The 14621-nt window shown below is 45.8% G+C and overlaps 1 protein-coding gene across 5 annotated transcripts in view; it reads left to right on the top strand.

Annotated features, from left to right (window-relative positions):
• The window catches only part of ADD1 (adducin 1), a 72005-nt gene that overhangs the window by 43684 nt on the left and 13700 nt on the right, over positions 1-14621 (top strand). For 3 of the 5 annotated variants that reach the window (XM_087828491.1, XM_087828476.1, XM_087828481.1), the window contains exons 5-10: positions 6035-6115; positions 6367-6516; positions 8500-8643; positions 8747-8845; positions 9728-9904; positions 13864-14208. In XM_087828491.1, coding sequence (XP_087684617.1) covers positions 6035-6115; positions 6367-6516; positions 8500-8643; positions 8747-8845; positions 9728-9904; positions 13864-14208 — 996 coding nt within the window. The remainder of the gene's footprint in view (positions 1-6034; positions 6116-6366; positions 6517-8499; positions 8644-8746; positions 8846-9727; positions 9905-13863; positions 14209-14621) is intronic. The other 2 variants (XM_087828489.1, XM_087828497.1) reach the window with 1 other exon arrangement.

Here is a 14621-nt window from a genome sequence, read left to right as displayed (position 1 = left end):
TAGGAGAAGGGGGGAGACACTGCACTGAAGTAAAGCTGGGAGCAGCTTCTTTCTGATTCCTGACTGCAGAGTATAATAATCTGAGAACTATCAGGTGAATTAAAAGTTATGAGAACAGAGTTCTTTAAAACCCCTTTCTTGCATGCTAACCTAATAAATGAGTGTTTACCAAAGTACAGGTGGATTTTAAAATCTTCTTATGCCTAAAAACCTAAGAATGAAGCTGTTTTCTTTCCTTCTAGCTCTTACTTTACTTCTTTAACTATTCTAGTTTTAGCTATTTTTCAATATTATCAGGACCTCTGTTTCCTTCAGTCCATTCTTACAATAAATATTTACTGGGCGTCTGCTGTAAGTATTTATTGTTCTGTACCAAACATTGTTCTAACTCTGGGGTTACATCAATGAACGAAAATGCCCTACCTCTTTCTTTGGGTCTTCCCTTCTCCATCCCAATCCATCAACCCATATTCACTCCTTGTGTTGTCCAGCTAGAATTCAGGGACATTTTAGGAACAGTCTTTGCTAACACCATCCTCTCCCTCCCTGGACCTGAGCAGCCAGATCCTCCTGCAGAGAGCCTCACAGCAGAGCCATTGGCCTTCTCCATAGATTTGCAATGCTGGTTTCCAGGGGGGACCCACCACACTGCCTGGCAGCTGTAGGACATCTCTCATAAGCTCACTCATACTTCTGCTATTTCTGTTCTCTTTGAAATTCCTGACCTCCTTCACCCAGCAAGTGCCCACGTTGCGTCACAGAGAAAATGGGAACTCCTTACTGACATTTGAACCCATTCTATACCCCTGACCACTGTTACTTTGTCCTGCCTATGGCCAAACTTGATTTCCTGCCTTGGAATTACACCCCCTTCTGCTTTCTTTGGTTATTAATGCATTGCCACATTTTTTGTTTTTTTTCCCTCTCGTGTAAATAGCCTCTTTGAATAGCTTCCTTCCTTTGACTTTTAAACTTGTTCCAATATTTGTTTTTTTTATTCAGTTTCTTTCATTGGATATTTTTCATTACCAATATAGTTCCTGCTTATAGTAACAAGTGTCCCTTACACAGATGTCTAAAGAAGAGTCGTAACCCTGCCAACACTGTCCTCTCCCCTGATATAGCCATTTAGATTGCGTTACCCTTTTCTCCATACTCAGCACACAAAGGTGTTTTTTACCTGTGGCCTGAACCCGTGGTGCTCAGTTCAGCCCCGTTCTCCATTCTGAGGTGTGCTCTGGAGTCCGCCTTTGCGGCCAGTGCACTGTGCTTCCGGAATGGGATATGGGTCTTTGCTAGAGATACTGAGTTACCCTGCCCTCCGTCTAGTCTCCATATTGCCACTGAAGTGAACTTTTCAGAATGCAGACCTGCCCCTGCCCACATTGTCATGCTTGTAGACTGTCACCCCACCCGACCGAGTGAAATCCCCAGCTGAACTGAGCCTACCTCAGTAAAACTGTGTGAACTCTTTGGTGCCTTTTGATGCTTGATCGGTGGGTCCAGTTAGCCCTCCACAGCTGCCAGCTCCGTTCCCTGTGCCTGCGTGAAAGTGACTGGGCCTGTGTAGAGATTTAATGTGAGACGGTTGCCGAAAAATTAGTTCCATGAAAATGTTAAAGCTGTCATAGGAAATGTGACCCTTGGCTTTAACAACACTGTCACATTCTTTGAAAGTTTTAAAGTGCTGTTTTCTACTAGTCCTATTGTGAGTGCTGTTTAAATAAGTTTGAATCCCCTAAATTGCTTGCCACCCCTCCTTAAATTATTTAGGACTTGGCAGAATTAAAACATTAGTTAAGTGTTTACTCTTCTGTCAGTGGTCTGAGTAAAAAAGAAATTGAAGTTACCAAAATATTTCCTTTATCTTAGAAACTAGAGAATCTTTGAGGAGGAAAGTTTGTGTTTTTTAATTATTTATGGCATCCATTTTTGTTACAATCTAGGTGCTATCATATGGACACTAAACAGAAAAGAACTTTTAACAGTATTTATTAGTGTAACCAAAAGTGCTAACAGGTCATTGTGCACTTTCTTTGAAAGAGCACCATGGGGATTTTCTGCTAAAGAGATTTAAAAATTTGAACAGGTGTTAGAGGATTAGAAAGGATTGTCTGAATTATATCTCTGTTTTCAGATTGCATTGGACTCAAAGAAGCTTTGGGGGGCTGTCAGGAGACAGGGTGGCCCAGTTAGCACATGGGCATGGCTTCCTCTCTTGGTGATACTTGGCTGGTGGCAGAGTTTTTCTATTCCTAAATGCCTCTTGTCTCAGCTCCAAGGCGGTCTGACTGGAGCCCATTTTTGTGACCACTGTGCATCTGGGATGGGATACACATCTTTGCCAGAGACACTGATTTTCAATGCGTGATCTTAAGATGTGTGACACTAGAGTTTGTTCCTTGTACACAGAGAAGGGCATTAGACTGTGGGAAGACGTGGGAAGGCCGGCACTGGTCCATCGGGGAAGAGAAAACTGACTGAAATGTCCTTCTCTCGTTGTTCTCTTTACATCTGTATTTAGCATTTTCTCTTTATTTGAGACTCAGAAAAGTGTGTATTTTAAGCTTTTCCCACTAAACTATGTAGACCTATTAAGCATACTCTTAGAAGTAATGTTGAGGAGATGAGTGGAAGAAGAAAACATGACATCCAAGTGTATTTATTGTAGCCTTACCCATAATAGTAAAACATTTTTAGAGTAAATATCCAACAGTAAGTGGGAAGTGACTCAGTTATTCAACATCAGTCTGGGGGAATGTTATACACTGAAGATCATGTGAAAACAGGAAAGTGAAAAGAATGTTATTATAAAAGAGAAAATATAAAATGTATAGTTTATAGCTGTATGGATTATGTATTATAGACAAAGGAAAAAGAAGTGAATAAAAATGGCCATGTAGTATTTTTTATTGTGAAACCTGATAGTACGCTTCTAAAATGTATACGAAAGATAAAAGGCCAAGAATAGCCATGAAGAACTAGGCAAGGAGATTTTTTTCCTACAAAATGTCAGACTTATAAGTGATAGTAATTAAAATAGTCTGCATTGGGCGAAAGAAGAGGCAAATAGACCAGCAGAACAGAACAGCGCCCAGAGCCAGGTCTATGAGGTCGGCATTGCAGGTCAGTGGGGGAAGGGTGGACCAGCCAGGAGTTGGTGCTGGCACAATTGGATTGAAAAATCAGAATTGGAAAACTGTGTTGGATTCCTGCCTTATACTGTATATACTTGCAAAGCAATTCCATTGAATTAAGGATTAAATGTGAAAGGTAATACCTTGAGAATTTTAGGATTAATATAGGTGAAAGTCATTGATCTTTTTAAACCGCTGACGGAAGGAAAGATATCTTAAGACACAAAAGCACCTATCATAAAAGATGGGTCAATTTGACTACATTAAAATGAACTATTTTCTTATCATTAAAAGACACCACAAAGAAAGTGGTAATAAAAGCTGCAGCTTGGACGATTTTACTTCACAGGTAGCCAACAAAAAATTAGTATCTAGAAAAAAAACTGTCAAGAAAAAAAAGGACAGCCCAGTATAATATGGAACAAAAGACAAGAAAGGAATTTCACAGGAGAAATAAGAGTGGCTCATAAAAATATGAAAAGTTGATATCCTGTCCGGTGTAGCTCCACGGTGAGAGAGGCAGCCTGCACTCGGGTTTGATTCCCAGTTAAGGGCAGGTACCTAGGTTGCAGGTTTGCTCCCTACCCCTAGTCAGGGTGTGTGCGGGAGGCAACCAATCGATGCATCTCTCTCTCACATCGCTGTTTCTCCCCCGCACACTCTCTGAAAATTAATGGAAAAAATATCCTCAGGTGAGGATTAACAACAACAAAGGAAGATGAAAAGTTGCTCAACTCATTAGTAACCAGGAAATTATAAGTTAAAGCCACAGTGGAATGCCATTTCACAGACATCAGATTTTAATTTTTGTAAAAGCACAGAATTCTCATATCCTACTGGTAGGAGTGTACATTCAGTTAGGCTCTTTGGGAGATAGTTTATTTCCTGGGGAAGCTGCATATGTACACTGGTTCCTAGCATTGTTTTTCACGGCAGAATGGAAACCATGTCCATTGGCGAGAGAATGGCTACATAAGCTATACGTCCATCCATGGACACTGTACACATGAAAATGAGTAAGTGACAGCCAGGGATCGATCCTGCAAACGGGGTACGTGCCCTTGGCTGGAATTGAACCCTGGTCCCTTCTGTTCGAGGGCCGACTCTCTAACCACTGAGCTAAACAGGCTAGGGCTTGTATGGTTTTAATTACGTGTGGAACCAAAACCCCCAACAAATTACAAAACAAAACAAAAACAGACTCATAAAGACAGAGATCAAAGGGATGGTTGCCGGGGGCGGGGGGGGGGGTGCTGAAAAAGGTGAAGGTTATAGTCAATGATGCTGTAGTGAGTGTGCACGGCGGCAGATGATCACTTGACTTGGTTGGGTGATCACATTGTAAGGTATGCAAATGTCATCGCTATGTTATACACCTGAAGCTAATATAACTTAATATAATACTGTATACCAACTATACTTAAATAAAATAAATGTTCAAAAAAGTTGCTGCAAAATACATATAGTATGATTCCAATTATATGAAGTTCATAAATAAAAATTAAATGATATTGCTTAGGGGTGACTAGATATATGGTAAAACTATAAAGAAAATGCTTAACACAGTTCTGGATGATGGTTACTCCTGGGTTGTGGGGGAAGAGAGCTGGAGCTTCAGAGACGCTAGACCTTCTGTTTCAGAAGCTGGTTGAAGGGTCCATGGGTGTGTGATTGCTTTTTTTAAAATCCTCACCTGAGGACATGCTTAGAGAGAGGAACGGGGAGAGAGAGAAACACTGATGTGAGAAACATTGATCGGTTGCCTTCAGTACGTGTCCCGACTGGGGATTGAACCTGCAACCCAGGTATGTTCCCTGACCCGGAACTGAACCTGCAACCTTTTGGTGTACAGGACGACACTCCAACCAACTGAGTCACCCAGCCAGGCCATGGAGCTATGATTTTAACTCAAGTGTATGACTGTGGGTCCCCAGTAAATTCTACTGAGGGAATCGAGCAAGTTCAGCGTGAAGACAGGTGATGGGACAGTCTCGGCTGTCTGTGAATTAAATGGTAGATAGAGCTGGTTCTGCGTTGTGTACTAGAAACCTCAGGAAGACAGACTGCGTATGGGAGAGATGTTTTAGTGACTGGGTCTCCAGCTTGCATCCCTTCACCGCGGTACCCGGCCTCGCAATGCTAGAGGTGCTCAGTGACTGCTGAGGGAAGTGAGGACATGGTGAGCGTCCCCATCACTGCAGCTGCCCAGACGGCCCAGACCCTGTGTGTGTCTGTCTGCTCCACCCAGAAGACTCACAGTGCTGGTTAGGAAGTTGGACTAAATGCCCCAAGGCCTTTTCAACAAACAGGAAACTCCACCTACCTGACCCTAGACAGAATTCTTAGCCCAACAGTAAATGTATTCCAACCGAATAGCTTTGGGAAGTCTATCCCAAAGTCATTATAAAAACAAGACTCAGTTTCTTTTCAGGCAGGACTCTCATTTTTCCCTGCTCTATTGCTAGCATCTGTGTATACTACATTGCATGTGCCAGTCTGTGTGGGATGTTTGAGGAAAGAAAACTGCGGAAAGGGCACCCAAGCCAGGGATTGTCACGGAGACGGGACATAATCAGGCTGCAAGGAAGTGCTCTCTGGCTTGTGGTTTTGTGACTGTTCATTGCCCTACAGGTTTTGAGTACTAAAAACAAATGTTTGACTTTTAAAAAATAAGCTTTGGTTTTCATTACCAGGTACACAAAGAGTGGCACATCTTTGCACATGCCACTGGTTAATTGTCATGAGCGCGACCAAGACGCACCTTATGTACCTGACAGATTACTACAATAAATGCTCTGTATTGTATATGTGTTCAACAAACCCTTGAGTTGGTGACCTCAAAGAGATGCAAAGAATTTCAGTTGGATTTTTGTGCTGACTCAGTTGTGTCCCCACAGACCAGAGTGAGCTCCGAGCAGGAACACTTCCTCATTGTACCTTTTGGGCTTCTCTACAGTGAAGTGACTGCATCCAGCCTGGTAAGAATGTCCTTTCCCTCTTGGGCTTCTTGAATGTGTACGTCACGCTATTTAATTAAGCCCCTTGTACCCCGTTAGACATAAAATCCAAGGAAGAAGAGAAACTCAGTGTTTTGTGTGAATAAAAAAGAATAACCCACAAAAAAACCCTTTAAAAGTAATTATAAACACTTTTAAGTTTGGTTTAAGTAATTTTTAGTTAGGGTAATTTGAAGTCCTCTTGACATTAATTTTTGTTTTCTTATTTCCAGGTGAAAGTCAATCTGCAAGGAGATGTTGTGGACCGTGGAAGCACTAATCTAGGAGTAAACCAAGCTGGCTTCACGCTGCACTCTGCAATTTATGCTGCGCGGCCGGACGCGAAGTGTGTGGTTCATATTCACACGCCAGCAGGGGCTGCGGTGAGTGTGGTGCTCCTGGCGCAGTTTGAGAGCTGTTTATTGAGAGGCTTTGCACATTTCCCTAGAAGTGCCTCTTGTTGCAATAAGTCCGTAAACCTAACTTTTTTGGATGAAAAAAATTTTTACTAAGTTTGACTTTCTTTTTTTTAAAAAAATGTGTCTTTATTGATTTCAGAGAGAAGAAGGGAGAGGGAGAGAGAGAGAAACATCAATGATGAGAGAGTCATTGATCAGCTGCTTCCTGCACCCCCCCCCCCCCCCACTGGGGATCAAGCCCGAAACCCGGGCATGTGCCCTGACCAGGAATCGAACTGGAATCTCCTGGATCCTAGGTTGATGCTCAACCGCTGAGCCACACCGGCCAGTCAAGTTTGACTTTCTTAAAAGACTTTTTCTTTTAAGGGGTCCATATACTGAGAAACCCGTGAGTCTGAAATGCCCATTAGATTTACAAATTAGAAAATTATAGCGTGTTAACGGTGGAGGTCAGATTTCAGTGTGTTCAACACTGTTGGGAAATGCAGAACGATAGCAGCAAACTAGAGTCCTTGTTTGAGAAGAGGGAAGGCAGGATGGATGGTAGTTAAGGGTGCCTGCTGTGGGCTCAGGGAAGGGTTAGTGGGGTGCAAAGGATTGGAGTGTGCTGGTAGGCTGTGGGGGAGGAGCCAGCAGAACCTGGGCTGGATCATGACTGAGAGTCAGAAGAAGGCAGTTGGGGCAGGAGGGCACAGTGGTGCGGGCTGTGGAGAGCTGGCCTCCAAGCCCCCAGCCCCCAGGGGTCTGCCCCAGCCCATTACCCGGCTGTGTCCTGCTGGTGCGCATGGGGCACCCTGACAAAGCCCAGACCTCTCGGTGTGAAAATGCGCATTCTGGTTGCTGGTGCAGTCCTGTGAAAGCAGAACACTCTAGAACTGTCTAGAGTTGGCTTTTTATCACCAGTCTTACACTTTAGTGACATCATGGGCTTGTTTGTGCTGTAGATGACCTCGTTGAGTCAGTAATGCCGAACTTCACCCTCCTGATGTTTTAATGTCATGTGTGTGGATTTGTTTGGATGAGGGACAGACCTGGTTTATTTTACTTTGAAGATGTGGTTCGTGGTGTGACATCAGTTTTATTAGGTATGTCACTCTGAAGGGTGGAACTTTCCTAAAACCCAAGAATTGTTGGAGGCCCCTCTGAGAACATGGTCACAAACAGCTACCATGTACTTTGTTTCAAAATTACCAAAACTTTACTTTGTAAGGAAATTTCTTCTTGTAGGTAAGGACATTTCTTAAAGCTGGTACTGCGAAAGGAATGAAATATGGTGTTGCCTTTTCTGTGGTACTGTCTTTTTAGATTAACTTTCCTGCATGGAATTGTTACACCTGCAAATACTTGATTCTGTGCATCTGTTAATATAGATAGAAGACCTTCAAAATGAGCAAATCCTAAAGTCAGTTTGGGAAATTTAAGGAAACTTAAAGGCCATATGAACAGTTCAGTTTTTTTTTTTTTAAACTTAAACAAATATAAGGAAGTTGCAGAGTATAATTTTCCTAAACTTTTACAAATTTGCCTTTTTCTGATTTTCAGGTGTTTTGAGGTGTTTTGGTCCCACCTACAGCCTAAGATGAGAAGCACACACAAACCCTAGAGGACTGCGTGCCCGCTCACTCAGGGGGGCCGTGCCTGTCCTGCGTTGGGTCGGGCTCACCTTGTCATTAAGTCTGAGCTCACACAGTTTATCATCCGTGTGGAGAAAGCCAGAAAGATGCGGACTTTCTCTTGGGCTCTCCCAGCTGAGTGATAGCTTGCCTTTCTAACTGTGCATTGGTAGTAAGCCCCAGAAGTAACATTTTTTTTAAAGCTCATGGGTTCATTTATTTCTGAGAAGAGAACAAAAATTGGTTCTGCTCCCCGTTTTACCTCTTGGAGGAAAGCCTTTGCCGCGTCTCCATCAGCGTGTGCCATCACTGAGCGTGACTACTTCTTCTTTAGGTCTCTGCGATGAAATGTGGCCTCTTGCCCATCTCCCCGGAGGCGCTGTCCCTTGGAGAAGTGACTTATCATGATTACCACGGGATTTTGGTTGATGAAGAGGAAAAGGTTTTAATTCAGAAAAATTTGGGACCTAAAAGCAAGGTCAGTGGGCATGTAACCCGGTATTTAAATAATGGAGGGAAGGAGAGGGTGGAAGTGTCGGGGTCCTTGTCTCACCCCATGGGGCTTTCACGTTTCCCGCCAGGCCCTCATTCTCCGGAACCACGGGCTGGTGTCCGTCGGCGAGAGCGTGGAGGAGGCCTTCTATTACATCCACAACCTTGTGGTTGCCTGTGAGATCCAGGTAGGTGGTGCCCTTCTGCCCGCGGTTTACTTAGCTGTCCAGGGTCCCCTAGACCTCTGACACTGGTTTCGCAGGGATGAGTCTTTGAGTTACCTCTTTGTCAAATCTGAGCTCATGATGTGGAAATCAACCAGGGCAGATGTTGTTTCACTGATTAGGTTGGCAAATAGTTGTTTTTTATTTATGGAGCACTAGTGTGTACCAGCCCTGGTGTCAGGTGCTTTACTGTGTTATTACCTGGGACTCATTCAACCCTCATGGTACTCCTTTTGAAAAAACAGGAGCAGAGAGCTAGAGACATGCCCACAGTCTCACGGCTGTAAGTGCCACTTGTGCCAGGTCTGCTCGGCCCCAAGTTTGTTTTTCTCACTGTTCCCTGACTTGTGTCTGTGTAGCAGTGTGGTTCCCATTCTGCCTCAGATGCTCTTGAAAAGTACTTTATTTTTCATTTCTCCTCCAAGGAGATGTGCCCAATATTTTTGTCAGGCTAAAGAAAAACTTCTGAAAATCTTGTTTTTTAAAAATTTACTATGTATTTATTCATTTTAAAATTAATTGATTAATTTTTAGAGCGAGAGGAAGGAGGGGAAGAGGTCACCGAGAAGGTGGAAGGAGCAGTTGATTCTTATATGTGCCTGACCGGCAATAGGACCCGAAACCTTGGTGTATTGGGGCGATGCTCTAACTAACTGAGCCACCCGGCCAGGGCTGAAAATAACCTTGCGATTCGTCTATCACTGTCCATCCTACGTTTTCCATTGGTAGACTCAGTGACTCGTTCTTTTGAAATGTACATCTCTGTTTACGTGATTTCTCACAGTCATCCGATCCCCGTGCTCTCAATAAGGAGCTCAGACTGTAATGTTTGCTTGTTTTGAAAAGGTTCGAACCCTGGCCAGTGCAGGAGGGCCAGATAACTTAGTTCTCCTGGATCCTGGGAAGTACAAAGCCAAATCCCGTTCCCCAGGGCCCCCGGCAGGGGAGGGCACTGCATCGCCTCCCAAGTGGCTGATTGGTGAGCAGGAGTTTGAAGCCCTCATGCGGATGCTCGATAACCTGGTAAGAATGTTGTTACCACTTGACCATAAAGGTTTCCTTCTAAAGCACAGATGTTGGTGTTTTTAGGGCCAGTGAGTAGTGTTTTGGAGTTGCTGTCCTCATGCAGTATCTGAGCGCTTGCACCTGAAAAGTCACCAAGCAGCACCAGTTTAACTTCTGAGCTAAATCACAATAAAGTACAGAGTGAGGAGTTCTTGTCTCACTTTGTTTTTTAAAGATAATCTTGTTTGGATTTTGTGGGGACAAAAGTCCAGACACGGCTTGCCCTACCCCAGGCTGCTGGGTAACACCCCTGGTGTAGAGGGTGGCTCAGCACCCTTCACCCCACAGTCACGCTTTCCAGGGAACTTTCTAAAACAACCAGCAAGTGTTTTTTGTTGTTTGTGTTAACAGTAAGTTCTAGCTGTCTGGGGGCCAATTACTGTGTTCCACAGACGTCTGTTGCCGATTCATTGTGTGGGAGACCCTTGTCCTGACTGCAGGGACCACGCCCAGCAGTATAGATGCTGCCTGTGGAGCTCTGGCATGACAGGGATTCTGCATGTGCACGGCAGGGTGCTGTCTCTGCTGGGGGTTTCGGTGACAACTTTATCCTTTTGCAGAGATCAGGGAGAATACTTTAGGTAGAAAATAACACTGGAAATGACCTTAGAGGACAGGTAGAAACGTGACGGGCTGAGTTGGGCAAAGGAGGGCATCATGGCAGAGGCTGCAGCAGCACTGAGGACACAGCAGTGGGGATGGGAACATGCCTTTCAGGTCATCTCTGATTTTTCAGGGTCTTTAGTTACTCAAAACAAGGCTTGTAGGGTCGGAGCCACCACCATTGTGAGACATATGGCTCTGTAAGGGGCCCTTCCATGCTGTGCTGTCACCTCTTAAGGTGGGCTTTGGGAGAGCCCTTCCTACTGGGGGCCGTGAGGACCTGTCGTGGCCGTGTGGACAAGGGAGCCCTAGGAAGGGCTGCAGTCCTTGGGTGTTGTGGGGCTGTTCTGGGTGCTCTAGAAGGCAGCACCGGCCCCAGTGGGACACCTTTCAGCCTCACATAAGAGAGTCCTGGCTTGGAATAGGTCACAGACGGGATGAATGGCTGCAGGAGGTTTAACTTTCCTGAAGACTTTGAAACACAAAGAATTCATGCGTCTGATTCAGGGTGTGCTCAGGGGCTAAGTGTCCACAGGAGTAGATTCTGCCAGTGAGGGAGCAGTGGGTAGAGTCTTCCATAACTTCTGAACTCATTTGCTCAGTAAAGTTGAGTCGCATTAACTGACCATTTGCTCTTGAGCCTGTAGCCATGAACAGGATGCGGTTCTTGCCCCAGTCAGGGAAATGGACAAACCAGTCGCAGATGCAGCCCAGCACTCGTGGTCTGTGCCCTGGCAGAGCGTAATGAGCAGTAGGGCGGACGCGTGGGCCAGGATTGGTCAGGGAAGCAGGAAGGGGATCAGGTCACCGAGAAGCTGGAAGGAGCAGTTGGAGTCAAGAGGCAGACAGGGTAGTGCAACCTTTAGAAAGACACAGCTGGAGAAGGTTTGGGGGAGGGGTGGGCAGCGGTGGCCCAGGCGGCAGTACTGGGAGTCAGACACCTTGGGGGCCGGGCACTGTGACCGTTGCTGGGCTGGCCCAGTCTTAGAGTGGCCTCCTCTCCCCCTGGCAAGTATTTTGACGTTTCATTCTCCTGTACCTCAAAGTCACGTGGGAGGCAGGAGAGAAGACAAGAATCCAGATGAGCAGCAAGCCATCTTGTGCACTCAGAGCGCTCTGGAAAGTGTGGGGAAATACACACGAGGCAGTAGGTCTGGTGGGATGGGAGGAAGCTAGAGGATGGAAGGCTGAGCTGTTCCTCACAGCAGGTTGCTTCATTCAGTGTCCTTCACATGCCCAGATTAACGTTACTGTTTCTGATATTACAGGCCATGTGCTTCGTAAGAAATGAACTGGACAGCAGCCACTGATCACAGTCCAGTTAGTGTTCTGATCAGTCCTATGTTTGCTAGTCACTGAGTAGGGTGGAGAAAAGCTGTAGATCCTCACACTGTGCAAGAGAGCTCGTTTCAGCACATACGCAGAAGACATGCTAAGTTGTCTCCCACAAAATCAAGACACAGTGCTTTTCTCAAGGAAGGAAGGGATCCATACTTTTAACTAAGCGTTATAGTAGGTCTGAGGTCTGTGTTTTGCCTCTGATTTTGGTTTGAAACCATGTAAAGCAAGAATAAAGACCAGACCCACACCTGTGAGGGTGAAATCTGTCGAGTCCTGGCTGGTTTATCCTGAGTTGCGGAGATTGCTGAGTCCTGGCTGTCTAAGCAGGAGGAAACTTGAATTAATAAGAACTTTGTTTTTCTGAAGACAAACTTCCTATAGCTGAGTCGTTATCTTTTATTGGTCCTCAACGGAGCGTGAGCTTGCTCATAAATGGAAATGGCCAGTGCAAACATCCGCTCTCTTCCTGAGGACAGTTATGAAAACAGCCACCAACAACTCCACTTAGGGATTATTGCCTTCCTTTTTTTTAAGGTATTGAAGGAATGGTTGGTAAGAAGGTGGCCCTGTAAGGAAAAGAAGCTCCCAGAGGGGGAGTCCCTGGATTGTGAGGAGTGTGAATGTTTCTGCAGGATCGGCCAGCAGAGTGCAGGCCACATCTCCTGTGAGCAGCCCTGTAACCCTCTCAGGTCTTAATGCTCTGTGCTCCTCATGAAGCTGCTGTGAGTGACTTGGTTCAGAGATGAAGCTGTGGCTCTGCTGTGCAGGGACAGCAGAGCTCGCAGGCTGTGCTGGCTGGCCTGGGTTCTCAGAAGGCTTGGCTGGGGGGGCCATGTCTAGGCTCCGGCGGTGGGCAGAGTTCATTTTCCTACAGCTGCAGCAGTCATGGCAGCTTGCTTCCTCAGAGCACAGAGATCCTCAGGATGGGCGCCACGCTCACAATGCGCCCTGTCACCTTTGCCAGTCCACTGGTTAGAAACAAGTCACAGGGAGCCCACAGTCCAGCAGGGAGGGCACCACAGGCCACCTTAAAGTCTGTCTGCCGTACCACCAAGTGCTAAGCATAGGGTATAGGGTAGGAGGTGTGGTACCCCACCCTCGCCTCGGGAATGCTGCCTGTGGGGTGAGCAAACAGGCTGGTTGAGCCCAGGGGACGACCCAGTGGTAGCACAGAGGCGAGGGTCAGGGGACACGTTTCACAGCAGAGTAAGTGCTGTGAGGCAGAGTCGAGGGTTGAACTTGAATGTCTGAGTTAGAGTCAACGGTAAAGTAATTTTGCCAAGAAGAACCAGTTGTCATGAGACATACTTGTTCGTTCTTCCCTAGAGTTTATCACAGCATCTAAACTGACTTCAGTGGTAAAAGTATTAAGTAGGTTAATTAGTATAACCTGTACTGCAGCCAGCAGCAAGTAAGCCTGTTTTTAAAATATTTTTTAACTTGTTATTGAAATACAGTAAACAGGAGAGTATACCTATTTAAGTATTCAGTTTATTAGTTTTAAGAAACTGAACATACTGTGTAACCAGCACCCAGATTAAAAACCAGCACCTCAGAAGCCCGTCTCCTCTGTGAGTTGCTTCCCCGTCCTTAGGGCTTCGCCGTCCTGTCTGGTGTAAATGGGATAAGACAGCACAGCTTTTCCCACTTGGTGTCTTTCACTTGGCGGCATCCTCAGGTTGCACCTGATGTAGAGATTAATTTCATTGCTGTTTTCTAGCCCATGGTGAGCACACCGCATGCCGCTGTTGGTGGACTTCTGGGCTGGTTCCAGTTTGGTCTGTCAGGAGTGGGGCTGCTGTCGGCATATAGGGCCTTTGTTCTGGTGAAGGCATTTGGTTGGGCATGTGCCTAGGAGTGGAGTTGCTGAGTCACGGTATGCGTGTGTCCAGCTCCTGTGTGTTTCCGCACAGTGTGGAACTCTGTTTTGAGACGTGGAATACTGACTGTCTTTCACTCTCTTTGGACTCTAGGGTTACAGGACTGGCTACCCTTACCGATACCCGGCTCTGAGAGAGAAGTCTAAAAAATACAGCGATGTGGAGGTTCCTGCTAGTGTCACAGGTTACTCCTTTGCTAGTGACGGTGATTCGGGCACTTGCTCTCCTCTCAGACACAGTTTTCAGAAGCAGCAACGAGAGAAGACAAGATGGCTGAACTCTGGCCGGGGTGACGATGCCTCTGAGGAAGGGCAGAATGGAAGCAGCCCCAAGTCGAAGACTAAGGTGTGGACGAACATTACACACGATCACGTGAAACCCTTGCTGCAGTCTCTCTCGTCCGGTGTCTGCGTGCCAAGCTGTATTACCAACTGCTTGGTCTGTGCCTACCTTACTGTTCATAGTTAGATGATGTAGAGCAAGTTGGGGAGCTGGGGCCTCGGAGGCTTTGGGAACCAGCCCTGCTGACCAGTTTAAGGTGAACAATCCCATTAACCTCTGTAGCCGAACCCACATCCACGTCATGCGTCAGCCGTTAAACAAGTCATACTGTCTGCTTGAAACTGCCTAAGATACATGGTCCCTGTCCAGTGATTGCAACTTTACGTAATTGCATACACAGCCAAAGTCCCAACTAATGTGTATTAACCTGAACCTAGGAGCTGCCGTTTAGCTCTCATTGTACTTGAGGAATCTTAATACTTCACCCAAAGGCAGTTCAGTCACAACCCGCTTGTTCAGTGTTGTGAACTCCAGTGGTTTCAGTAAGTTACTGAATCTGGTTTTGAACG

This window comes from Miniopterus natalensis, chromosome 1 (genome assembly GCF_054644295.1).
Source record: "Miniopterus natalensis isolate mMinNat1 chromosome 1, mMinNat1.hap1, whole genome shotgun sequence".
Lineage (NCBI taxonomy): Eukaryota > Metazoa > Chordata > Mammalia > Chiroptera > Miniopteridae > Miniopterus > Miniopterus natalensis.
Note: the sequence above shows the minus strand (reverse complement) of the source record. Positions and strands in the feature narration are given on the sequence as shown.